Genomic DNA, 27159 nt, shown 5'->3' with positions numbered 1-27159 from the left:
GGCCAGTGCTCTTGCATTTGGTCTATTTTGATGCTGTTACAATTACCAAATGTTTGTATAAGCAAATCATTTATGAAACCATGATGTGATGTATGACAAGATTGGATGTATGCAATTGCGTTTGAATTGCTTTGTGTAGAGGCAAAGTTGCTTGAGATGATGTTACTTGCAACTTCCATCTGCAACAGAAATTGTGTCCAAATTGCTTAACTCACAAGATTGTAGTAGTGGCATCCTAATGAATTGTGTCCAATGCTTTTTTACAGAGACTACTTGCACATGTAGCGTTACTGAAACAGGAACCTGGAGCCTCTTTCTCCCTGGATGAAAACAGTCCTGAGCCCTGCACTTACTCCACGAGTGAACAGTTCTGTAACTCAGACATGACCTATGACATCTCTGTGTCCTTCAAGTCCAACAACCCAGGTCTTTACGAACAGTGGTTGGTGTTTGACTTTGACACAAGGCCAGTGCTCTTGCAGAAACTCAAGATTGACGTTGGAAAAGAGCCTTCCATTCATCTAGTGGCGCCACCACAAGACGAAATCCATCCATCTTTAAATCAAGAACGCTGGCATCAGGGGAACAGGGACATCATCCCATACTTGGAGAAGACAGAGGCACAGGAAAAGCTGCTTACGGAATACGAGCATCAGATTAGCATGCTGTATAAACCACTTGATGACTGCAACACGCCCATGAATCACCAGAACTACAAAGAGAGAATGCACAGCTTCCTGTACACAGAGGAGCAGGCAGAAGATCAGGTGGTTTCAAGGTAATGATAGCAATTAGAGTATTTATTGAATACTATATAGTAAAACATCTACATTGGTAAATATACATGAGTTAAAATGGCAATCAACCTACCTAAATCTTTCCACATTCTATACAATTTTAAGACTCAATGTTCGAGCGACCATCACCTTGTCGGTCAACCTAGAGGCCACTGTAGACGACCCTCAGTTTGGGATGAAGATAGCTCCTTTGGGGGAACTATTCTGTGCCGTCTCAGTTCCTTATAATCTCACCCCAGACACCCCAGAGGGTTTGATGCTGAGACGAAGCATCCAGTCAGCTCTCATAGCACCAGTATCTTCAGATAATCAAAGTCACAAGGTCTACGAAGCCATCATCCTCAGAGACGCCACCAGTGAGAATAAAATGCACTTGCAGCTGTCTAAAAGATGCTGCTCTGACCTGAAGCTCCAAAGAAATGAAACATGTGAAATGGAAGTCCAGTTCCAGCTGAATCGTCTGAAGTTCTGTGAGATGCACAAAGCCATAGATCTCCTTCCAGACACAGAGAGAGTGTTGCCAGACTTCAGGAACTGCAGTGTCCCTGTGAGCAAAACACAGCAAAATTACAACCTCAATGCAAGGCAGCAAGCAGCTATGGAATTTATCGTTGGAGATACTGATGGAGGAGGGAGCGTGGCACCACTCCTCATTTATGGACCATTTGGAACTGGGAAAACCCTTACTCTCGCTACGGCAGCCAAGGAGCTGCTACGGCAGCCTCACACCAAAGTACTGATCTGCACCCTTACAAACAGGTAGGAGACAGAGGAATTGATGTAAGTCGCTCTGGATAATTATAATATCGGTTATTCAATGGGTTGACTATACAGTATGTGGCCTCGAAATGTTCAATAATTATGTTTATAATCGTAGCAAGTATATATAACTAGAGCCTGTAGTAGTACAGTAGAAGTTATGAAATTTATTTTTATTTTTTATAGTTGGAACATGCTATCGTTATTAACCTGGTGAATTATTATTGTTGGTACAAAAGTACATTGTAAGTGAAGCCATAGAAGAGATTACACTCATTATTTTCTTCAGTTCTGCAGATTTGTATGTGAAGGGTCATTTCCATGAGTGTGTCAACTCTGGAGAACTTGAAATCAAACTTCTTAGAATAAAGGCAGAAGAATCATCCGTACAATCTACTGATGAGATCACCTTACAGTACTGTCCTCGTTCCGAAAACGGCCAATTGTTCTCCCTCCCTGACAAAGATACAGTGGACTCCTGTAGGGTGGTCATAACAACCACTGCAATGGCAAGGCACTTCCATGACCTGAAGCTCCCTGACGGCTACTTCACCCACATCCTGATTGACGAAGCATCCCAGATGCTTGAATGTGAAGCTCTGATGGCCCTTGGTCTGGCTGGGCCAGTAACTCGAGTGGTTCTAGCTGGAGATCACATGCAGATGGGGCCAAAGCTCTTTTCAGTGGATGATGACCAACGCTCCAATCACACCTTGCTGAACCGTCTGTTCCACTACTATCAAGCCCAGGAGAGTAGTGCAGCTTTGAAAAGCAGAATCATTTTCAACGAGAACTATCGCTCCACAAAAGAGATAGTAGAATTTGTGTCCACTAACTTCTACGTTGGCAAGTCTGATGCCATCAAGGCTGTAGGTAATGTTCCAGCTCATCCGAACTGCCACCCCCTGAGGTTCCACCATGTCAGAGGAGAATCTCACTTGGACAACACATCCATGTCGTGGTTTAACCGTAAAGAGGTTGCATCCGTGGTTGAAATAGTGCAAAATCTGCTCAGAGATTGGCCACCCGCATGGGGAAATCAGGATCAAAGCTCAATTTGTGTCCTGTCTGAAGGATGCCAGGTATTTTTGGCTTTTGAACATACCACCATTTTTATCATGTATTTCTTGAGCAAAGGATAATCTATTGACAATATTGTATTTGAAGTCTTACATGTTGTAATTGTATTTTTTGTGACATATATTGGTTCATAGGTTTCACTGATCCGGAAAGAGCTTCGGAAAAAAAGACATGGCCAAGTGACTGTGGAAAATATAGCCAATGTTCAAGGTATATTTTTGACTGTGATTTTGACTTTCATATAACCCTTTCCTTGAACATAATAATGGGTTGTATACTACACTGCTCAAAAAAATTAAGGGAACACTTAAACAACACAATGTAACTCCAATTCAATCACACTTCTGTGAAATCAAACTGTCCACTTAGGAAGCAACACTGATTGACAATACATTTCACATGCTGTTGTGCAAATGGAATAGACAACAGGTGGAAATTATAGGCAATTAGCAAGACACCCCCAATAAAGAAGTGGTTCTGCAGGTGGTGACCGCAGACCACTTCTCAGTTCCTATGCTTCCTGGCTGATGTTTTGGTCACTTTTGAATGCTGCCGGTGCTTTCACTCTAGTGGTAGCATGAGACGGAGTCTACAACCCACACAAGTGGCTCAGGTAGTGCAGCTCATCCAGGATGGCACATCAATGCGAGCTGTGGCAAGAAGGTTTGCTGTGTCTGTCAGCGTAGTGTACAGGCCAGTACATCAGGAGACGTGGAGGAGGCCGTAGGAGGGCAACAACCCAGCAGCAGGACCGCTACCTCCGCCTTTGTGCAAGGAGGAGCAGGAGGAGCACTGCCAGAGCCCTGCAAAATGACCTCCAGCAGGCCACAAATGTGCATGTGTCTGCTCAAACGGTCAGAAACAGACTCCATGAGCGTGGTATGAGGGCTCGACGTCCACAGGTGGGGGTTGTGCTTACAGCCCAACACCGTGCAGGGCGTTTGGCATTTGCCAGAGAACACCAAGATTGGCAAATTCGCCACTGGCGCCCTGTGCTCTTCACAGATGAAAGCAGGTTCACACTGAGCACATGTGACAGACGTGACAGAGTCTGGAGACGCCGTGAAGAACGTTCTGCTGCCTGCAACATCCTCCAGCATGACCGGTTTGGCGGTGGGTCAGTCATGGTGTGGGGTGGCATTTCTTTGGGGGGCCGCACAGCCCTCCATGTGCTCGCCAGAGGTAGCCTGACTGCCATTAGGTACCGAGATGAGATCCTCAGACCCCTTGTGAGACCATATGCTGGTGCGGTTGGCCCTGGGTTCCTCCTAATGCAAGACAATGCTAGACCTCATGTGGCTGGAGTGTGTCAGCAGTTCCTGCAAGAGGAAGGCATTGATGCTATGGACTGGCCCGCCCGTTCCCCAGACCTGAATCCAATTGAGCACATCATGTCTCGCTCCATCCAATAACGCCACGTTGCACCACAGACCGTCCAGGAGTTGGCGGATGCTTTAGTCCAGGTCTGGGAGGAGATCCCTCAGGAGACCATCCGCCACCTCATCAGGAGCATGCCCAGGCGTTGTAGGGAGGTCATATAGGCACGTGGAGGCCACACACACTACTGAGCCTCATTTTGACTTGTTTTAAGGACATTACATCAAAGTTGGATCAGCCTGTAGTGTGGTTTTCCACTTTAATTTTGAGGGTGACTCCAAATCCAGACCTCCATGGGTTGATACATTTGATTTCCATTGATAATTTTGGTGTGATTTTGTTGTCAGCACATTCAACTATGTAAAGAAAAAAGTATTTAATAATATTATTTAATTCATTCAGATCTAGGATGTGTTGTTTAAGTGTTCCCTTAATTTTTTTGAGCAGTGTATAAAAACTTTGACATGTTGTTTTCATTTCTTAACAGGCAAACAGTTCAGGGCAATAGTATTGACAGCCGTTCAAACTCGTGACAGCCTCCTTTCCTCTGACTCACCTTGTCACCAGTTTTTCAACGATGCTCGCGTGCTGAACACGGTCATGACTAGGGCTCAATCCCAGGTTGTTGTGGTTGGAGATGCTGCTGCTCTTTGCTACTTTGGGAAAAGCTCAAGGATATGGAAAGCCTACATAGACCACTGCATCAGCAAACACAGTGCAGATCCGCAAACCCTTACTGAAGATTACTTGAAACAGGAAGTAAGAGAGATTTCAAGATTTTTCAAAGGGGATGAGGAGGACAACAGTGATAGTGAGTCATCAATATCTGAGATACCTGACATAGATGATCCAATACTGAGGGAGCTTCTTGATGAGGGTAAAGATGTACGACTCACTGTAACAGCTGACGGCCTGTTGGGTATCACCCAGGGGAAGCCAATTGTCAACCCATTAGATGGACTTGAGATTAACACAAGCCAAGAAAGCTCCCCTTTGTATCTTCAGGCATCGATAAAGAGAGACCCGAGTATCTACAAACACTGTCACTTGAATTTGGAGAGGTTTGACTCAGGCTACGCCATACCTCTTGAAGAGCCCTCCCTCTGCATTTCTATCAAAGGTAGAAAGAATCTTGGTCGTTCTTTTCCTGGAGATCAGGTTATTGTGGAGATCTTGGACAATGAGTGCCATCCCCCAAATGGGAAAGTGTTAGATGTGCTGAAGGTTAAAAATGCCTCCATGTTGTTTGTCTGTACCATTGATAACCATGACACCCAGGTGATGACACCCATCAACAACTGCATCTCCAAAATTTACACCCCATTTTGGAGGGACAAGCCAAACTACATTGCAGTGCGAAAACTGGAGGATCTGAGATTTGAAGAGTTTGTGAAGATAAATGAGGAATCCAAAAGAAACAATCTCTTTGTTGTCAAAGTCTTGAAGTGGCGAGAGCAATTTCGATACCCTTTAGGAGTTGTCGTAAAAGTCCTTCCCAAAGTGACATCTTTAGATAGTGGACTAGAAGTATTGGACATAGAGTATCAACTGACAAGGGCCCCTCCTGTTGAGAAAGACCATGAAATTGTCAAGGAACTGAACACAGATACGCAAAGTCGAATGGATTATCGAAAATTCACAACCTTTACAATTGACCCAGCACATTCCAAGGATCTTGATGATGCAATCAGTGTAAGAGATTTAGATGAACAATATGAGATTGGAGTTCACATTGCTGATGTTGCAAGCCTTGTGACCAAGGACAGCCCATTGGACAAAAATGCACAACAGAATGGAACTGCTTTTTATCCCCCTGGAAAAGAGCCTGTTTATATGTTCCCACATTGTCTGAGCACCAAGGATTTCAGTCTACTCCCTGGATATGAACGAAATGCCATATCATTGATGGTGGAAATTGACAAGAAAACGGACCGCATCAAGACAAGTAAGTTTAGCCTATCTGTAATAAAGTCAGATAGAAAGTTGTCATATGAGGAAGCTGAAAACATCATCCAAAACTCTGCTGATAATGGCCAACGATATGACACTTTGGAGGGCTGCCTCGCTAAAGCATGTCACTTCTCTGAGGTTCACAGAAAGGACAGGAAACTGGAAGACTGGTGCTATAAGTCACCTGATGATGATGTAATCGTTGGTAGAAGACGGTCTCATAAGATGGTGGAAGAGCTCATGGTTATGTTTAACCACGCTGTCACTGAACTGTTGCTCAAAGATGCAAAGACAGTTAGCTGCACCCCAGTCAGATGCCAAGACAAGCCAAACACAGAGAAGCTTTGTCAACTAAAAGAAAAATACAGTTCTTTGATTCCCCTGTCCATTCATTTCTGCCACTGCATTGATCAGATTGGTAACGTTGATGATAACCAGAGGGATGCGGTTTCTAAGCCTTACCCAGGTTTGACCAATCAGATGCTTGCAACGGGAGCAGAGAAGAAAGCCCATCGGGGTCAAGTTGTCCAGCCATCTGAGACATTCTCTCTGTTAACATCCATTGTGAGGAGTCTTGAGTCAGCACTGCAAGACAAGGATATCCCTAGAATTGTGGACCTGATAACAACTGATGACATTCATCCCCAGCTACTGCCTGTGATCCTTGAATTCAGGAAGACGATCCGTAGAGCATATGTTCTACGCTCTAACTCAACGTACCTATCTAGAGTTGGCCACTATGACCTTCAGCTTGAAAGCTACACTTGGGCTTCCTCGCCCATTCGTCGGTACGTGGACGTTATTGTTCAGAGGCTCCTGCACTCAGTTCTTGAAAACAAAGCAGTCAGGTACACTTCTTTGGAAATTGACCAGTCCTGTCTGAGTTTTTCTGAAAGATCTGATAAGCAAAAGATGTACGAGAAGAAAGCTCGTTGCTTGAGTCTTGCAACGCAGCTGAACAATCAAAGTGCACAGAAGGTAGCCTTTGTCATTGATGCCTCCCCAGTTGGAAGGAGTTTAAGGGTGTATTTTCCATTTAATCGAACCTCAATGCCAGACGTAATCCATATCATGTATAGGGATCTGCAGTTAACAGACCAACCAGAGTACAATGAGCATGACAACCATGTGGTTCTGAAATGGAAGAGAAGAGTATACTCCTTCACAAATGAGAACATCCACGCTGAACTGCAACCACAGTTGCCTCATCCATTTGTGACATCAGTGCCAACAGACTTGTGGAAAGGGATGCTGTCAGCTCTGAATGAGAAGAACTGGGACATCGTGTTCCAATCCTTACAGACCATCAGCTCAAGTGTCAATGATAACCAACAGGTCTGCTCAGGTCTGCTCCAATATACACCAACGATGGCCAGAACCAATCCAAATCCAGGTCATTACATTGAATTGCCTTTGAGGGTAAAGCCTGGTGAAACACTTGAGGTGCAACTGGGCACTGACACACAGCGGGGATTATTAATACCTGTGGTTCAGATGCTTGTTGTACGTAACAAGTTTGAGATTTGCTTGGAACACTCAAAAGACCCAACTCTGTGTTTCTCCAAGTATGCACTCCATTCGTCGAAGCAAACATACACCACTTACTGGGACTATCAGAAGATATGGAAACCATTGTGTGAGATGGAGTCAGCCTCCAATGCTGTAGCAGAAAATGACAGCATTGTCCTTGAAGATGTGCCTTTGACATGGAAACAGATACAGAAGGAGAGACAACTTGGTGGATTCTTCCAGTTGCCACTTGAGAAGATGAAACAGTGGGCCATTGAGTACGGTCTCAAACACAGCTTTCTGTGTATCCGGATGAGGTACCAAAATCGAGCGGATTTGACAAACAATGGCGCTGATGATGATCAGCATGTGGACCTCACCAATATCCCATCTCTCATTTGGGTTGCTCATGGAATAACCACTGGGGTCACTGATGAGGAAGAAGCTAAAAAGCTCTTCTATGTCCAGATAGACTTCCGGATTAATCACATGCCCATGGCCAAGATTCCAGAGAGGGTCTTCGGGAAAGATACTAAATTCACAGTGGAATTGATTCCAAAGCTGCTACCTGATGTGTAAGTATTTGGACTATTTAATATTCTAATACAAATGTGTTTGTAGCGTCAAAAGAAGATAAGATGTGCAATTAAATGAATGATTTTGTGTTCTTTTCAGGCGTAAAGAGACTGCCGTCACTAACCTCACTCAGGCTAACGAACTTGTGAAGGACATTGCTCTTGGCAAGAGGACAAACTCAGGTAGATACACCTAACACATTTTACCTCAGAACACTACACAAGCCACCATCTATACCCAGCAAATTCACTCTCTGTTGAATTTTTATACATTTTTAGTTTTAACTTTGACAAATAAATTCACGGTAAATTCATGTCTCATGTCTGCTTGTAATAAGTGAGGTTGTGAGGATGTTATGAAATGATCAGGCATGAACATTTTTTGTGGTATTGTTTTACACAGCACCTGTAACTAAAGAGCTGAGACCTGCCAGGTTTGAGATCAAAGGTCATTCCTCCGTCAAGTTTCCTATTCTGAATAGCAGCCAAACCAAAGCTATTAAAGAGGCCCTCGACAACCGATTCACTCTCATTCAGGGGCCACCAGGTAAGCACTTGGATGTTTTACAAAGCCTATATTACCTTTCTCATCATGCAGTTCAGTTATAATCTTAATACATTCTAACCATTTTCTTAGGCACTGGGAAGACGGTGGTTGGAGTCCACCTTGTTTATTGGTTCTTTCTGCAAAACCAAAAAGTCCCAAATCACATAAGGCCTAAAGCAGCTAATGGGTCTTCAAAGAGGAGGTGCATTCTATATTGCGGACCCTCTAATAAATCGGTGGATGTTGTAGCTGGTAAGAATCCCCCCCCTTCTCCTTACATTATGTTAGGTATGGCTTCATCTGCAATTGATTTCAATGTGGGCCTGTGTCACTGTCTCTTTTTGTGAGGTCTCAGTGAGTCAGATACGTTTGCAGTCAGATAACCATACCACTGTCATAGCACCAGTACTTAACTTGGGCAGGAGCTTACCGGAACTGACTACCAGCACCTCAAATTGTCTTCTGCATGAGTTCCTGCACCTCCTATAGAATATTAGCTCAAAAGTATTGAGGAGTTCATGCACCTAAATATTTAACAGTACCGGCACCAAAATGAGTACCGGCACCTATTTCAGTCCTAAAGTCAAGCACTGCATAGCACTAAAACTTGTCTCATCATATTTGTCAAAGGTCAACTTCTGAAACTCCGGGAGGTGTTGAAGCCACTCCGAGTTTACAGTGAGCAGATGGAGATGTTGGAGTTTCCTTACCCTGGCAGCAACTTGAAGCTGTCACGCAGGTCAATCAGGGAGGAGAGACCCAAGAGAGAGCTCAGGTCGGCTGACTTTTGTCTAAGTGCAGGGAAAGAACTGTCCGTGTGTATTTTGGTTGGGCCGTAGAAATCGGTACTATGATGAAAGTTGAGGCTTTATATTTGCATTGCATAACTATTTGTTTTATCACTGATCATTACCCGGCATACAGAGTTATGACATGATGTCTGTTTATGCCTGTGTAAGGAAGGTTTGCTTTTTGATTGTTTTCAGTTCCATCACGTTGCATCATCTTATTCGGATGCCGGAGAACCCATTCTCCAATGACATTATTGATTTTGATGCAAGAATTCAAATGGGAAAGGATCTCACAGACAAGGAGATTGAGAGGTACTTTCATGTAAATAAATAACCACAGATGATGCTCTTTGAAGAGCATACGTTTACCTAATTCATGTATAATTCTGACATGCGTTATGATTTTTCTATCAATTTGGTGTATTTTCCCATATATCTTTTTAACTTTAAGCTACAAAGTCCTCCTAAGTCATGCTCGGAATCATGAGTTGATGAGGCATGATGTCATCCTCTGCACTTGTACTGCGGCGTCAAATCCCAACTTCTCCAAACTGGATTTGCAACAGATTATCATTGATGAGTGTGCCATGGCAACTGAGCCTGAAGCCTTCATCCCCCTTGTGACCCATAAACCCGAACAGGTAATTGATCATCAATGACTAATTAATTTCTCAATTTGCAAGCAGGGAAAAGGTTAAATAATAATAATAATAATATGCCATTTAGCAGACGCTTTTATCCAAAGCGACTTACAGTCATGCGTGCATAAAAAATTTTTTGTGTATGGGTGGTCCCGGGGATCGAACCCACTACCTTGGCGTTACAAGCGCCGTGCTCTACCAGCTGAGCTACAGAGGATGTAACCGATCTTATGATTATGTATTATCCTTTCAGATTGTTTTACTCGGCGATCACAAGCAATTGCAGCCCATTACGCATTGTGATCTTTCAGCAAGGTTGGGCATGAGGAAATCTCTGTTTGAGCGTTACATGGAAAAGGCGTTGATGCTTGATACGCAGTACAGAATGGTATGAAGCATGCATTGGTTTCGGAAATGTTTCCGTGTTCTATAGTAGAAGTTGTGTGGTTTGATTGTTCTCTGACATTCCACATCTGATTGCAAACTTGCACGAACATTCTCTATTGTCTTTGTCATCATTTTCATTTTGTTCGTATAGAACTTTGGGAATTACTCACTGCAATTTTGTCTTTTCAGCATGAGCGTATTTGTGAGTTTCCCTCAAAGGAGTTCTACAAAGGTATTCTCAAGACACGAGCACCTCGGAAGGACAGCGTCCTGCTCACTCAGTCTCAACATCTGACACCCATCCTTTTTGGACATGTTGACGGAAAAGAGATCAGTCTTGTGGTCTCCACCGAACGGGGGAACGAAAACTCAAAGGCCAACTTCGCAGAGGCTGAGGAATCGGTGAGCAACAACAACCAAGCAATGTTACAAAACACTGTCAATGCATAATGCCATGCTAACGGTGAAACATCAACATTTTGTTTTTTTGTCAGGTTCGCATCGCTTCTCTGTTGATCAAGCGTGCTGGGGTGGCAGCTAGAGACATAGCTATTCTAACGCCATACAATGCCCAGGTAGCCAAGGTGAATGAAATCCTGTTAAACAACCATATCCAGAATGTCAACGTGAGCACCATCACAAAGAGTCAAGGTACAGTTATTTTGTCCATGGAGCACAAAGATACAGTATATAAAAGATACAATATATAGAAAGGGAAGGGAAACTGAACTCCAGCTGAGTATTTATACTTTTTTTCTACAGGAAGTGAATGGCGTTATGTCATCTTGTCCACTGTGCGCTCTTGTCCCAAGTCGGAAATTGACACAGAGCCAACCAAAGCATGGCTCATCAAGATGCTTGGTTTCATCATAGACCCAAACCAAGTCAATGTGGGCATCACTCGGGCTCAGGAGGGACTGTGCATTATTGGTAAGAAAATGTTCCAGGTGATATTATACAGCCAATGTCTCTCTGTTCACCTTGTTGACTCATATCAGGCACCACTGTAGCACTCATATAGCCAGCTTCCCAGACAGATTTAGCCTAGTCCTGTACTAAAAACCACTTTAAATGACTAGCTTTAATCTGTGTCCAGGAAACCGGCCTTTAGAGTCTAAATTAAGGAAATAGGTGCAATGATAGTGTGCACTGAAAAGTGAATTAACAATCAAATCAAACCAACAATGCATTTATTTTTTAATAAAAAAGTAAAATAAAACAACAACAAAAAAGTGTTGAGAAAAAAAGAGCAGAAGTAAAATAAAATAACAGTAGGGAGGCTATATACAGGGGGGTACCGGTGCAGAGTCAATGTGCGGGGGCACCGGCTAGTTGAGGTAGTTGAGGTAATATGTACATGTGGGTAGAGTTAAAGTGATTATGCATAAATAATTAACAGAGTAGCAGCAGTGTAAAAAGATGGGGTGGGAGTGGGGGGGCTGTGCAAATAGTCTGGGTAGCCATGATTAGCTGTTCAGGAGTCTTATGGCTTGGGGGTAGAAGCTGTTGAGAAGCCTTTTGGACCTAGACTTGGCGCTCCGGTATCGCTTGCCGTGCGGTAGCAGAGAGAACAGTCTATGACTAGGGTGGCTGGAGTCTTTGACAATTTTGAGGGCCTTCCTCTGACACCGCCTGGTATAGAGGTCCTGGATGGCAGGAAGCTTGGCCCCAGTGATGTACTGGGCCGTACGCACTACCCTCTGTAGTGCCTTGCGGTCGGAGGCCGAGCAGTTGCCATACCAGGCGGTGATGCAACCAGTCAGGATGCTCTCGGTGGTGCAGCTGTATAACTTTTTGAGGATCTGAAGACCCATGCCAAATCATTTCAGTCTCCTGAGGGGGAATAGGCTTTGTCGTGACATCTTCACGGCTGTCTTGGTGTGTTTGGACCATGATAGTTCGTTGGTGATGTGGACACCAAGGAACTTGAAGCTCTCAACCTGTTCCACTACAGCCCTGTCGATGAGAATGGGGGCGTGCTCAGTCCTCTTTTTTTTTCCTGTAATCCACAATCATCTCCTTTGTCTTGGTCACGTTGAGGGAGAGATTGTTATCCTGGCACCACACTGCCAGGTCTCTGACCTCCTCCCTACAGGCTGTCTCATCGTTGTCGGTGATCAGGCCTACCACTGTTGTGTCGTCGGCAAACTTAATGATGGTGTTGGAGTCGTGCCTGGCCATGCAGTCATGGGTGAACAGGGAGTACAGGAGGGGACTGAGCACGCACCCCTGAGGGGCCCCCGTGTTGAGGATCAGCGTGGCAGATGTGTTGTTACCTACCCTTACCACCTGGGGGTGGCCCGTTGGGAAGTCCAGGATCCAGTTGCAGAGGGAGGTGTTTAGTCCCAGGATCCTTAGCTTAGTGATAAGCTTTGAGGGCACTATGGTGTTGAATGCTGAGCTGTAGTCAATGAATAGCATTCTCAGGTAGGTGTTCCTCTTGTCCAGGTGGGAAAGGGCAGTGTGGAGTGCAATAGAGATTGCATCATCTGTGGATCTGTTGGGGCGGTATGCAAATTGTAGTGGGTCTAGGGTTTCTGGGATAATGGTGTTGATGTGAGCCATAACCAGCCTTTCAAAGCACTTCATGGCTACAGACGTCAGTGCTACGGGTCGGTAGTCATTTAGGCAGGTTATCTTAGTGTCCTTGGGCACGGGGACTATGGTGGTCTGCTTGAAACATGTTGGTATTACAGACTCAGTCAGGGACATGTTGAAAATGTCAGTGAAGACACTTGCCAGTTGGTCAGCACATGCTCGGAGTACACGTCCTGGTAATCTGTCTGACCTGCTTAAAAGTCTTACTCACATCGGCTACGGCTACAGCTACGGAGAGCGTGATCACATAGTCATCCGGAACAGCTGGTGCTCTCATGCATGCTTCAGTGTTGCTTGTCCCTTGTCTATTGTTAGATTCCCATTGTTGTTACATTCTTTTGTAGACTTGCATGGAAAACACTGTAGAACGGGACAAAGGTGTTTTATTTTCGAATTCCTCATTCCTTACGTCTGCTCTCAGCCTCTACTGGCGCTGGCGTTGACATGCGTCTTGGCGGTTTACATTTGCTCTTTGTTTCCCTTTAGGAAACCGAGAGTTGCTGTGGTGCAATTCACTGTGGAGGAAGCTATTGGTTCATTACCAGGAACGTGGCTGTGTGGTGGATCCTGCTAAGGACATTCAAGTTCAAAACCCACACGTCAAAACCAAATCAAAGGCCAAAGTAGCTTCGAAGTTGCGAAAAAGAAAATGCTAGAGATTCTGCAGTACCTACAATTGACTGCTGGGGATGATTTTGAAAATTTAGATATGCATTGCTAAGGTGCTGCTTGATGTCTTGATCTTTAACACTTGTGAAAAAGGGAAGACTTTTGCACTACTGAAGAGTTAATGAAGTCGATTTTTATGATTGTTTTTTGCATATGAATATAATATGGACTGTTATCATTACAATACCATTGTGTATTTCAGAACTATGTATAAAAGAAAAGCGACAATCATTGCACTGGTAATACAAAAAGATGTAATATATATATTTCTACCTTTTTGTTGTTAACCTTGACTTTTTGTACATATGCTTTTTAAGTGTTAGAGGTGCTTTATACTCAGTCAGATGTTTTGTATGTTTTATAATGATTGTGAAATGTTTTAATCATTGTATATTAAACTAGCCCTGCTATGTATTTAATGTATATGTCACTTCTTTATTCACAACTAGAGGGAGCTAAGACCTCAATTTGGGTTTTGACCATCAACACACTATAATTTCATCATATCACCCTGACCCATTATTCATAAGCATACTGTATGTGTGTTTGGGAGTTAAACTGTAACCTTCTCACTGACGCTCAGTTTGATAGAGCCCATGATTCAACTACAGTGACATAGATCTTGTAGGGATAGTTGTAGATTGATATAATAAATATATATATATATATATATATATATATATATATATTTTTTTTTCCTCTTATCAAGCCATGATTAATTTAATAATACACTGAAAGTTATACTTTTTCATTATTCCAATACTAATTACCAACACCATATTCTGTCTGGGTCAATCATCAAGAGCCAAGATAAGTAAAACATCATGTACCATTTATTATGTGTGAACTATCCCTTTAAGACTGTAGCCTACTTGTATGTGAAGCTATAAGTGTTCTGTTAAAAGGTCTGGAGCTTTATGGCACAGGTGGTAGTGCACTTCCCCTTGGCTGTTTTCAGCCCCTCTCTGGCTGTTCCCCCTCTACACTTGTATAAACAAAGGTGCTATCTATAACCTATTTTATTTTACCTTTATTTAACTAGGCAAGTCAGTTAGGAACAAAATCTTATTTGCAATGACGGCCTACACCGGCCAAACCCGGACGACGCTGGGCCAATTGTGCGCCGCCCTATGGGACTCCCAATCACGGCCGGTTGTGATACAGTCTGGAATCGAACCAGGGGGTTTGTAGTGACGCCTCAAGCACTGAGATGCAGTGCCTTAGACCGCTGCGCCACTCGGGAGCCTTAAATGGTTCTCAGGCTGTCCCCATAGGAGAACCCTTTGAATAACCCTTTTAGGATGCAGGTAGAACCCTTTTGGGTTCCACGTAGAACCCTTTCTACAGAGGGTTCGACATGGAATCCAAAAGGGTTCTACCTGGAACTAAAAAGGGTTCTTCTATGGGTACAGCCGAGGAACCCTTTAGGAACCCCTGCTGCTACTACACTAGCTTTTCTAAGAACATGGGACAGTATATAGCATTTAGTTGAGGGGAATAATACAGACATTTTAACAAGATACAGACATACAATTCACAGAAATACTAATGTTATTGAATAAAATTCAACAAATGATACAAAAGATTAGTCATGACCATTGTTGCCATTTTATGTAATGTATATTTAAAACGGGAACAATGGAGCTCAGAGGAACCGATGTCTAGATATAACACTGTTTATGGCGTTCCCCCTCACATAGGGAAGAGCAGGAAACAACTGAATAAACAGCCATTATCGCTATCACCATAGAGACTGAAGCTTGAGGGGAGGCGCATGAAGACCAAGTCTCCCTCTTCCAGCTCTAGAATCACTCCTTTGCATACACTCGCAACATTTCCGTGACTATTCCACTGATGAGGCCACATTATACTCTGGTCATTCTTGAACAAACGTACGCTCAGGTATTGCGATTAGCGCTTGTCCATGGCACTGAATCTGAAGAAGTAGACTCCTCTCACTGGTGCTGTGACGATACCTGCATCAGAGGAAAGGCAGGGTGAGATCAACACTGTCCATCTCTCATAGACATTGGAGCAGCATCTTATAGTGATGGTGGACTCTATAGCTGGCCCCTGTGGACACTTGTGTTCTATTATATTGATTGGTGTGTGATCAGTACCTGTAATTGGACTGTAGGCTTGGCTTATGTTGGTGAGGACTTTGTGGTAGACCAGAGTGGTGTCAGTACTGAAGGGTCCAACATTAATACCTAAACCAGCAGAGAATGCCACCTTTGGCCTCTCTGTGAACACAGGGGGAGTGACACATATTTTTGTTATCCAACACACTGTACTGTATACATGCCATCCCCTAGGGCTAAACATTTCACAACTACACTACATATACAAAAGTATGTGGACACCCCTTCAAATTAGTGGATGCGGCTATTTCAGCCACACCCATTGCTGACAGGTGTATAAACTCGAGCACACAGTCATGCAATCTCCATAGACAAACATTGGCAGTAGAATGACCTTACTGAAGAGCTCACTGACTTTCAACATGGCACCGTCATAGGATGCCACCTTTCCAACAAGTCAGTTCATCAAATCTCTGCCCAGCTAGAGCTGCCCTGGTCAACTGTAAGTGCTGTTATTGGGAAGTGGAAACGTCTAAGAGCAACAACGGCTCAGCCGCGAAGTGGTAGGCCACACAAGACCTTGGAACAGGACCGCCGAGTGCTGAAGTGCGTAGAGCGTAAAAATCGTCTGTCCTCGGTTGCAACACTCACCATCGATTTCCAAACTGCCTCTGGAAGCATATTAGCACAAGAACTGTTCGTCGGGAGCTTCATGAAATGGGTTTCCATGGCCGAGCAGCCGCACACAAGCCTAAGTTCACGATGCGCAATGCCAAGCGTCGGCTGGAGTGGTGAAAAGCTTGCCGCCATTGGACTCTGGAGCAGTGGAAACGCGTTCTCTGGAGTGATGAATCACGCTTCACCTTCTGGCAGTCCGACTGATTAATAAAATATAAGAAAAAATGTCTAGCACTGACCAAATGATCAATAAAACCCTAATTTTATACTTTCATATCCATACCATACCTGCATTCTCTCTCTTCAGCTCTTCCGCCTGGCTCTCACTGGCAGTCGTGACATGCCCAAATGACTATCGCCCCGTCGCGCTCACCTCGGTCATCATGAAGTGCTTAGAGAGGCTGGTCGTGGCCAACATCAAGGCCAGTATGTCAGGCACACTGGACCAACTCCAATCTGCCTACCACTCCAACAGATCCACTGAAGATGCCATATCCATCACTATTAACACGGCCGTAACACATCTGGACAAGAGGAACACGTGGCTCTTGTCACTCGGGCTCCCGGGTCTTAGGCACTGCATCTCAGTGCTTGAGGCGTCACTACAGACCCCCTGGTTCGATTCCAGGCTGTATCACAACCGGCCGTGATTGGGAGTCCCATAGGGCGGCGCACAATTGGCCCAGCGTCGTCCGGGTTTGGCCGGTGAAGCCGTCATTGTAAATACGAATTTGTTCTTAACTGACTTGCCTAGTTAAATAAAGTAAAAATAAAATGTGAGAATGCTGTTCATTGATTACACTCTTAGAAAAAAGGGTTATTTGGCTGTCCCCATTGGATAACCCTTTTAAGAACCCTTTTTGGTTCCAGGTAGAACCCGTTTGGGTTCCCTGTAGAACCCTCTGTAGAAAGAGTTCTACATAGAACCGAAAGGGGTTCTACCTGGAACCAAAAATGGTTCTTCAAAGGGTTCTCCTATGGGGACAGCTGAAGAACTCTTTAAGGTTCTAGATAGCACCTTTTTTTCTAAGAGTATACAGTTCAGCATTCAACACTATTGTTCCCTCCAAGCTCAACACCTAGCTCAGAGCCCTGGGTCTGGACACCACCCTCTGCAACTGGACCCTGGACTTCCTGACGGGTAGACCACAGGCTGTGAGGATTGGCAACAACATCTCCTCCACTCTGACTTTTAACACAGGGGCCCCCCAGGAGTGTGTCCTCAGTCCTCTGCTTTACTCCCTGTTCACCCATAACTGCGTGGCTTTGCACGACAACAATTCCATCATCAAGTTCGCTGAACGAAACCACGGTTGTAGGCCAGATAAACAACAACGACGAGTCAGCCTATAGGGAGGAGGTGAGTGAACTGGAATTGTGGTGTCATGACAACAACCTCTCACTCAACTTCAGAATAACAAAGGAGTTGATTGTTGACTTCAGGAAGCAGAGGAGGGAACATGCCCTGATCCACATCAACGGGACTGCAGTAGAGAGAGTCACTGAGAGCGTCCTGATCGGTTGCATCACGGCTTGGTACAGGAATTGCTCCGTCCATGACTGCAAGCCCCTCCAGTGGGTGGTGAAGACGGCCCAGTACATCACTGGGACCGTTCTCCCACCCATCCAGGACATCACTGGGACCGTGCTCCCACCCATCCAGGACATCACTGGGACCGTGCTCCCACCCATCCAGGACATCACTGGGACCGTGCTCCCACCCATCCAGGACATCACTGGGACCGTGCTCCCACCCATCCAGGACATCACTGGGACCGTGCTCCCACCCATCCAGGACATCACTGGGACCGTGCTCCCACCCATCCAGGACATCACTGGGACCGTGCTCCCACCCATCCAGGACATCTACTCGTAACGGTGCCTGAGGAAGGTCCGCAGCATCATCAAGGACCCAACACAACCCAGCCACGAGCTGTTCACTCCCTTACCATCAGGCAGATGGTATCGGAGCATGAGGTCTGATACCAACAGGCTCAGAGACAGTTTCTATCTACAAGCCATCAGACTGTTGAACACTGTTGAACTGGACTGACCACCTGCACTGATTCTCCACACTTTAGCACACATGCACTCACTCATGCACACACTCACACACACACACATACATTCAGGCTACACACACATCACAACTGCTGCTACCAGACTCTTATTATACGGCTCAGTTTAGACACGTTCAATTTACAATGAACTGACTGGGGTGACTGGGATGACTATGGTGACTGTGGTTCCTCTGGATGCAGTGGATGCAGTTCTTTTGAAGTACACAGGGGGGCATCAAGACCCAATAAGTAGGCTACCATCTCGGTTGGTAAGTGGAACAACAAAGCTACCATCTCGGTTGGTAAGTGGAACAACAAAGCTACCATCTCGGTTGGTGAGTTGAACAACAAAGCTACCATCTCGGTTGGTGAGTGGAACAACAAAGCTACCATCTCGGTTGGTGAGTTGAACAACAAAGCTACCATCTCGGTTGGTGAGTTGAACAACAAAGCTACCATCTCGGTTGGTGAGTTGAACAACAAAGCTACCACCTCGGTTGGTAAGTGGAACAACAAAGCTACCATCTCGGTTGGTGAGTTGAACAACAAAGCTACCATCTCGGTTGGTGAGTTGAACAACAAAGCAAAATCTTATTGTACCCAAGTCGAAGATGAGATCTGTATGATGTACAAAAAATTAATGAGTCATATTTAATTAGGATATATTTGAAGACTAATGATATTTTAGCATTTGTATATCTGTCCAATTGGGAGCTAGAACACAAATCAGTATAGTGGACAAGAATAGATGCACTCTGAACTCCAGGGCCAGTCTACAATCAAAATAATTTGCAATGTTGAGTGCAACAAATGTAGGCTACGTTGCTTTGTATCATCATTTAGCATATTTCCTAATAACTACTCAATAACTAGTGATTTCAGGAACAATGTTATGAGAATTGAAATTCTACCAAAAATAGGTCCAGTTCAAATAAATGCATCCTTATTCTGGGAACAATGGCTAGTTTGTTCCTATTTTATGAGTTTGGGGTTTGATTCTTGTTTCACCCCGAGACATTCTCTCACCAGAGACTCATCAGGGTGGAGGGTTGTGGTCATCTGTGGCCATCTTATATTTGTTTTATAGAGGCTGATGTCAGAAGGGTATAAGGCAACCCACATGGAGTTATTGCAGACATGGGAAATGGGATGGGTTTACTCATTTCTTTTTAACCAGGAAAAGCCCATTGAGACCCATAGTCTCTTTTTCAAGGGAGACCTGGCCAAGAAGGCAGCAACAATCAATACATTACAGAATTAAAACATACAACAATACAATACAAGAACCCTTTTTGGTTCCAGGTAGAACCCTTTTTGGTTCCAGGTAGAACCCTTTTGGGTTCCAAATAGAACCCTTTGTGGAAAGGGTTCTACATGGATCCAAAAATGAGTTCTACCGAACCAAAAAGGCTTCTTCAAAGAGTTATTCTATGGGGACAGCCAAATAACCCTTTTAGGTTCTAGATAGCACCTTTTTTCTAAGAGTGTAGGACTAACTATAAGCTTCAGAGAACCTGAATTTGCCGCAATAGGCGGGTCACAAATAAGATTGAATGACTTGATTGGAGCGCAAGCGTACTAATAGATGTTGTACTGTATTTTATTTCAAATTACTTAAAAATATATATTTAAAAAATGAAAAAGTTGTCAAGGTTTTCAAAACAGTGTTTCCAAAATAGCCTATTATTTCTGTATCATAATAAATGAAAGACTCATTAAATATATTCCTTTGACGGTCCCTGCCATTTACCAAGGCACTCATATAAAGAACATATAGCCATAATATGGAACCTAATTGAAAGATAAGAGACGGCAAAGACAGTAGCTCTGCAATAATTATCCCAAACGACCATGCGCATTTTACGCAATAATACTTCATTCCCACTTTCCTCTGAGGAATGTGCAAAATGTATGTATGTTCCTTTTTTAACACTGCCTGTCTTGTTCCTTTTGTGGACTGTGGTGCACACATACAGTTGAAGTCGGAAGTTTACAGTTGGAGTCATTTACAGTTGGAGTCATTAAAACTCATTTTTCAACCACTCCACAAATTTCTTGCTAACAAACTATAGTTTTGGCAAGTCGGTTAGGACATCTACTTTGTGCATGACACAAGTACTTTTTCCAGCAATTGTTTACAGACAGATTATTTCACTTCTAATTTACTGTATCACAATTCCAGTGGGTCAGAAGTTTACATACACTAAGTTGACTATGCCTTAAAAACAGCTTGGAAAATTCCAGGAAATTATGTCATGGCTTTAGAAGCTTCGGATAGGCTCATTTGAGTCAATTAGAGGTGTACCTGTGGATGTATTTCAAGGCCTACCTAAACTCAGGGACTCTTTGCTTGACATCATGGGAAAATAAAAAAGAAATCAGCCAAGACCTCAGGAAAAAAATTTGTAGACCCCCACAAGTCTGGTTCATCCTTGGGAGCAATTTCAAAACGCCTGAAGGTACCACGTTCATCTGTACAAACAATAGTACGCAAGTATAAACACCATGGCTGTTACGGATTCGGCCGAGGCTGCTCCTCCTCCTTGCTCGGGCAGGCTTTGGCGTTCGTCGTCCCCGGAGTACTAGCTGCCACCGTTGAATGTTATCGATGTTTGTTTGGTTTTGTCTTCCTTGTACACCTGTTTCCATTTAGTGTTCATTATGTCCCCTATAAGTTTCTCGTTTTGTTTGTAGTTAGTTGTGTGTAATTGTTCCGCCTGTCCGTTGGTGCTTTGTATTTTGCTCTTGTATTTAGAGTCGGACGCACTATTTGCGTATCCTTTAGTATTTTGTGCATTTGCGCACTGTTTGCGTAATCGCTCGCCTCCGTTGGTTTTGAGGCCCGTTACTTTGTATTGACGTGTTTCTCCAAGTAAAGTCTGTTGGACTAAGCCTCTGTGTCCTGCGCCTGACTCCAACACCACATCCACATCAGCCCCTGACAATGGCACCACGCAGCCATCATACCGCTCAGGAAGGAGATGCGTTCTGTCTCCTAGAGATGAACGTACTTTGGTGCGAAAAGTGCAAATCAATCCCAGAACAACAGCAAAGGACCTTGTGAAGATGCTGGAGGAAACAGGTACAAACGTATCTATATCCACAGTAAAACGAGTCCTATATCGACATAACCTGAAAGGCCGCTCAGCAAGGAAGAAGCCACTGCTCCAAAACCGCCATAAAAAAGCCAGACTACGGTTTGCAACTGCACATGGTGACAAAGATCGTACTTTTTGGAGAAATGTCCTCTAATGAAACAAAAATAGAACTGTTTGGCCATAATGACCATCGTTATGTTTGGAGGAAAAGGGGGGCAACTTGCAAGCCGAAGAAAACCATCCCAACCGTGAAGCACGGCATGGCAGCATCATGCTGTGGGGGTGCTTTGCTGCAGGAGGGACTGGTGCACTTCACAAAATAGATGGCATGATGAGGAAGGGAAATTATGTGGATATATTGAAGCAACATCTCAAGACATAAGTCAGGAAGTTAAAGCTTGGTCGCAAATGGGTCTTCCAAATGGACAATGACCCCAAGTATACTTCCAAAGTTGTGGCAAAATGGCTTAAGAACAACAAAGTCAAGGTATTGGAGTGGCCATCACAAAGCCCTGACCTCAATCCTTTAGAACATTTGTGGGAAGAAATGAAAAAGCATGTGTGAGCAAGGCTTACAAACCTGACTCAGTTACACCAGCTCTGTAAGGAGGAATGGGCCAAAATTCACCCAACTTATTGTGGGAAGCTTGTGGAAGGCTACCCGAAACGTTTGACCCAAGTTATACAATTTAAAGGCAATGCTACCAAATACTAATATTCTGACCCACTGGGAATGTGATGAAAGAAATAAAAGCTGAAATTAATTATTCTCTCTACCATTATTCTGACATTTCACATTCTTAAAATAAAGTGGTGATCCTAACTGACCTAAGACAGGGAATTCTTACTAGGATTAAATGTCAGGAATAGTGAAAAACGGAGTTTAAATGTATTTGGCTAAGGTGTATGTAAACTTCCGACTTCAACTGTAGATATAGTTAGAGGATGCAACATTGTATCTGTCCCATTATGGAGTCTGTGAGAGCATGGGCAGTGCCATAGAGTACCACAGTGTGAGTCATAATACCCATAAAACCTAGAGGTCAAACAAGGAAATGGTTCCAATCGTTTTTACACAATTAATTTTTCCCATAGGGGATTTTAGAAACACTTACAATAAGGTCTGTGTTTCGTGTAGGCTTACTCTGGCGTGACGTTTTGATAACTGTGGAAATCTCTCTAGGACAAGGTGACTTTTATCAAAATATTAGTCTGTATTTACCCCCCAAAAATGAAATGATAATTAGCTGCTAATGTGGCTATCATAAAGAACTACAAATGCCATGATGATCTGGATGAGACTACCCAATTGAGGCAAATGTACGAATCTGAATTAACTATCTAATGTTAGCTAAATTTAGTAATGAATAAATTGGCAACATTTCTTTAAATTGACAATTCTGTGAACTGTCTACAAATCCCTGCAAGTTTTAAATTGACCCAATACAAGGTGTCAGCTAGAGATGACGTGCAGGAGCTTGCAGGGATTTGTAGTCTTGCATGATGTCTACTTTGATGCTAATTTGCATTTTCGAATCTGAGAGTAAATAGAGCCGAATATATTGATAAAAGTCACCTTGTCCGAGAGAGATTTACCCTACACGAAACACAGCACTTATTTTAAGCATTTCTAAAATTCTCTATGGGAAAAATGAATGGTGGAAAAACTATTGGAACCATTTCCCTGTTTGACCGTTAGGTTTTATGGGTATTATGACACCTCCACTGTGGGGTTCTACCATCTCCATTTTGAATTAGTCAATTTTCTTATTCTACTACTTCTATGAGTTGGTAAAGCGTGCCGTCTTTAGCCAACTCTCTTGCTATCTCTCTCAGAATTACCTTCTTGATCCAAACCAGTCAGGTTTCAAGACTGGTCATTCAACTGAGACTGCTCTTCTCTGTGTCACGGAGGCTCTCCGCACTGCTAAAGTTAACTCTCTCTCCTCTGCTCTTGTCCTTCTAGACCTGTCTGCTGCCTTTGATACTGTGAACCATCAGATCCTCCTCTCCACCCTCTCCGAGCTGGGCATCTCCGGCGCGGCTCACTCTTGGATTGCGTCCCTACCTGACCGGTCGCTCCTACCAAGTGGCGTGGCGAGAATCTGTCTCCGCACCACGTGCTCTCACCACTGGTGTCCCCCAGGGCTCAGTTCTAGGCCCTCTCCTATTCTCGCTATACACCAAGTCACTTGGCTCTGTCATATCCTCACATGGCCGCTCCTATCATTGCTACGCAGACGACACACAACTAATCTTCTCCTTTCCCCCTTCTGATAACCAGGTGGCGAATCGCATCTCTGCATGTCTGGCAGACATATCAGTGTGGATGACGGATCACCACCTCAAGCTGAACCTCGGCAAGACGGAGCTGCTCTTCCTCCCGGGGAAGGACTGCCCGTTCCATGATCTCGCCATCACGGTTGACAACTCCGTTGTGTCCTCCTCCCAGAGTGCAAAGAGCCTTGGCGTGACCCTGGCCAACACCCTGTCGTTCTCCGCTAACATCAAGGCGGTGACCCGATCCTGTAGGTTCATGCTCTACAACATTCGAAGAGTACGACCCTGCCTTACACAGGAAGCGGCACAGGTCCTAATCCAGGCACTTGTCATCTCCCGTCTGGATTACTGCAACTCGCTGTTGGCTGGGCTCCCTGCCTGTGCCATTAAACCCCTACAACTCATCCAGAATGCTGCAGCCCGTCTGGTGTTCAACCTTCCCAAGTTCTCTCTTGTCACCCCGCTCCTCCGCACACTCCACTGGCTTCCAGTTGAAGCTCGCATCTGCTACAAGACCATGGTGCTTGCCTACGGAGCTGTGAGGGGAACGGCACCTCCGTACCTTCAGGCTCTGATCAGTCCCTACACCCAAACGAGGGCATTGTGTTCATCCACCTCTGGCCTGCTGGCCCCCCTACCTCTGCGGAAGCACAGTTCCCGCTCAGCCCAGTCAAAACTGTTCGCTGCTCTGGCACCCCAATGGTGGAACAAGCTCCCTCACGACGCCAGGACAGCGGAGTCACTCACCACCTTCCGGAGACACTTGAAACCCCACCTCTTTAAGGAATACCTAGGATAGGATAAAGTAATCCTTCTACCCCCCCTTACCCCACCCCACCTCCCACTGGCTATAAGGTGAATGCACCAATTTGTAAGTCGCTCTGGATAAGAGCGTCTGCTAAATGACGTAAATTTAAAAGGAAATGTAAACAACGTGGAAGGGTGCATACTGCCACCTGGAGTGTGTTGTTTGTACAGGTATAAAGCCAAGGTTGGTGATGTAGTGCCACCTGCAGTTATGGAATGTTTGCTCAGGAGTATAATTCAAGTTTCAAGTTTTATTAGGATACACAGTGTATACACCAGTGTTTCCCAACCTGGGTCCTCGAGTTCCCCCAATAGTACACAGTTTTTTTGTAGCCCTTGACAAACACACCTCATTGCAATGAAATGCTTATTTGCAGGTTCCTTCTCTATAATGCAACAACAATAAATAATAGAATATAAGAATACGAACATGAAGTAAATGGCTTAGTAGACTAGAATAAACATTTTAGCATAAGTATAATATAGGAAGGCACAATTTATAGTCCAATATTTACACACGTGTGTGTGTATGTATCTGTGTGGGTGTGTGCATCAGTGTAAATTAATTGGCTGATCCCTCCTGATGACCTGGATGGAATTATGTGATCCTTCATTAACCCATAAGAAGTCCCATCCAGTTGACTACTTAAAAATGGTGAAAGTCCTCAATGGCGCTGCCCATGCTAAAACTGGCTTTTGGGCACAAGAGTCCTCTATCTATCTTTATGGGTGCTCACTGGCAAGCGGTACTGGAGCATCGGGTCTCGGACCAACAGGCTCTGAGACAGCTTCTACCACCAGGCCATCAGACTGCTGAACAGCTAACCGTCTCCCTGCACAGACCTGCACCTTAGAGACTATCTGCACCTTAGAGACTATTTTCACTGACTACCCACACATGCATCCAACCCTTACACACAAACGTACACACAAACGTACACACACACATACACACACAAACCCTCATAAACACACACACATACAAGCACACACACGCACTCAGAACTCTCTCTCTCTCTCACACACACACACACACACAGTCAACTCTGCTGTTCTATTATATTTGGCAAATCTGACCATAACTCTATCCTCCTGATTCCTACTTACAAGCAAAAACTCAAACAGAAAGTAGCTAAGAAGAATGCCAAGGTAACATGTCTAAATGACTATCGCCCCGTAGCACTCACATCTGTAGTCATGAAATGCTTTGAAAGTCATGGTTCACATTAATACCATCCTTCCAGCAGTGGAGGCTGCTGAGGGTAGGACGGCTCATAATTAAGGTCTGAAATGGATGAAATGGAATGGCATCAAACCCATGGAAACTGTGTGTTTGATGTATTTGATACCATTCCACCAATTCCGCTCCAGCCATTACCACAAGCTCGTCCTTCCCAATTAAGGTGCCACCAACCTCCTGTGCATTCCAGACACCCTGGACCCACTCCAAATCGCATCCCGCCCCAACAGATCCACAGATGACGCAATCTCTATTGCACTCCACATTGCCAATTCCCACTTGAACAAAAGGAACACCTACATGAGAATGCTGTTCATTGACTACAGCCCAGCGTTCAACACCATAGTGACCTCACCACTAAGCTAAGGTCCCTGGGACTGAACTAGGGTTGAATAGCCAGGAACCAGGTTATTGAGATTTACAGAGATGTTCCGCCCAAACCCACGCCTTTTTTCTCTGGATAAATAACTGCAAGAAACTGGTAAATTATAATACATTATTTATATGAACAGCCATGACATGAAATTGAACGGTTAAATTACATGCAATGTCTAAATCTGGCTTCTCTACAGGCCATGGCCTACTCTCTGCTGTCTGCATGATGAATCATCAAGGCTCAGGGTGGGGACAGACAGCACATCTCAGTATGGAGCACAGCTCACAATGCATGTAACATCTCATCATGGTAACTTTTTTTCTTGTGAAAGGTAAGACTACATTTGCTGCAGCACAGCCTATGCTACAGTAATATAAGTACAGTGCGTGTCAAATGTACCCATCTCCATCTGGCTTTCAGGGGTTCACCTTATTTTGTCATTGTAAAGATGCATTTCTAAGTTTTAAAACAGCATATCACTCGAATACGCACAACAGCACTCTCTCAACGGTCTTTCTCTCTGTCAATTCAATTATAAATGCATCCAAAATAGATAGGCATAATCCTGTTCAAGATTGATATATATATATATATATATATATACAGTGGGGAGAACAAGTATTTGATACACTGTCGATTTTGCAGGTTTTCCTACTTACAAAGCATGTAGAGGTCTGTAATTATTATCATAGGTACACTTCAACGGTGAGAGACGGAATCTAAAACAAAAATCCAGAAAATCACATTGTATGATTTTAAAGTAATTAATTTGCATTTTATTGCATGACATAAGTATTTGATACATCAGAAAAGCAGAACTTAATATTTGGTACAGAAACCTTTGTTTGCAATTATAGAG

The 27159-nt window shown here is 44.1% G+C and overlaps 1 protein-coding gene across 2 annotated transcripts; it reads left to right on the top strand.

The window, feature by feature from the left end:
• The first annotated feature begins 270 nt into the window (after nt 1–270).
• Nucleotides 271–13713, top strand: helz2a (helicase with zinc finger 2a). Of its 2 annotated transcripts, XM_045223750.1 has the most exons (16): nt 271–778; nt 903–1556; nt 1846–2638; nt 2771–2846; nt 4501–8047; nt 8148–8230; nt 8451–8594; nt 8685–8846; nt 9225–9369; nt 9581–9697; nt 9837–10026; nt 10280–10414; nt 10603–10815; nt 10908–11064; nt 11176–11343; nt 13498–13713. In XM_045223750.1, the coding sequence occupies exons 1-16, from the start codon at nt 384–386 to the stop codon at nt 13665–13667; spliced, it is 7149 nt and encodes a 2382-aa protein (XP_045079685.1). In that variant the 5' UTR covers nt 271–383; the 3' UTR covers nt 13668–13713. The 2 variants fall into 2 exon arrangements, with proteins under 2 accessions (XP_045079685.1, XP_045079686.1); XM_045223751.1 differs by lacking the exons at nt 271–778; nt 903–1556; nt 4501–8047 and having other exon boundaries at nt 2550–2638.
• The last annotated feature ends 13446 nt before the right edge of the window (nt 13714–27159 follow it).

Source organism: Coregonus clupeaformis, chromosome 12, assembly GCF_020615455.1.
Source record: "Coregonus clupeaformis isolate EN_2021a chromosome 12, ASM2061545v1, whole genome shotgun sequence".
In the NCBI taxonomy this organism is placed as follows: Eukaryota; Metazoa; Chordata; class Actinopteri; order Salmoniformes; family Salmonidae; genus Coregonus; species Coregonus clupeaformis.
This window is presented reverse-complemented; position numbering and strand designations above follow the sequence as displayed.

Bases quoted from the DNA above. Each gene is read 5' to 3' on its own strand.
- helz2a (XM_045223750.1), top strand. From the start codon at position 384: ATGACCTATGACATCTCTGTGTCCTTCAAGTCCAACAACCCAGGTCTT. The intron at 9,370-9,580 runs GTCGGCTGACTT...GATTGTTTTCAG, and splicing joins AGACCCAAGAGAGAGCTCAG to TTCCATCACGTTGCATCATC. The intron at 10,415-10,602 runs GTATGAAGCATG...TTGTCTTTTCAG, and splicing joins TTGATACGCAGTACAGAATG to CATGAGCGTATTTGTGAGTT.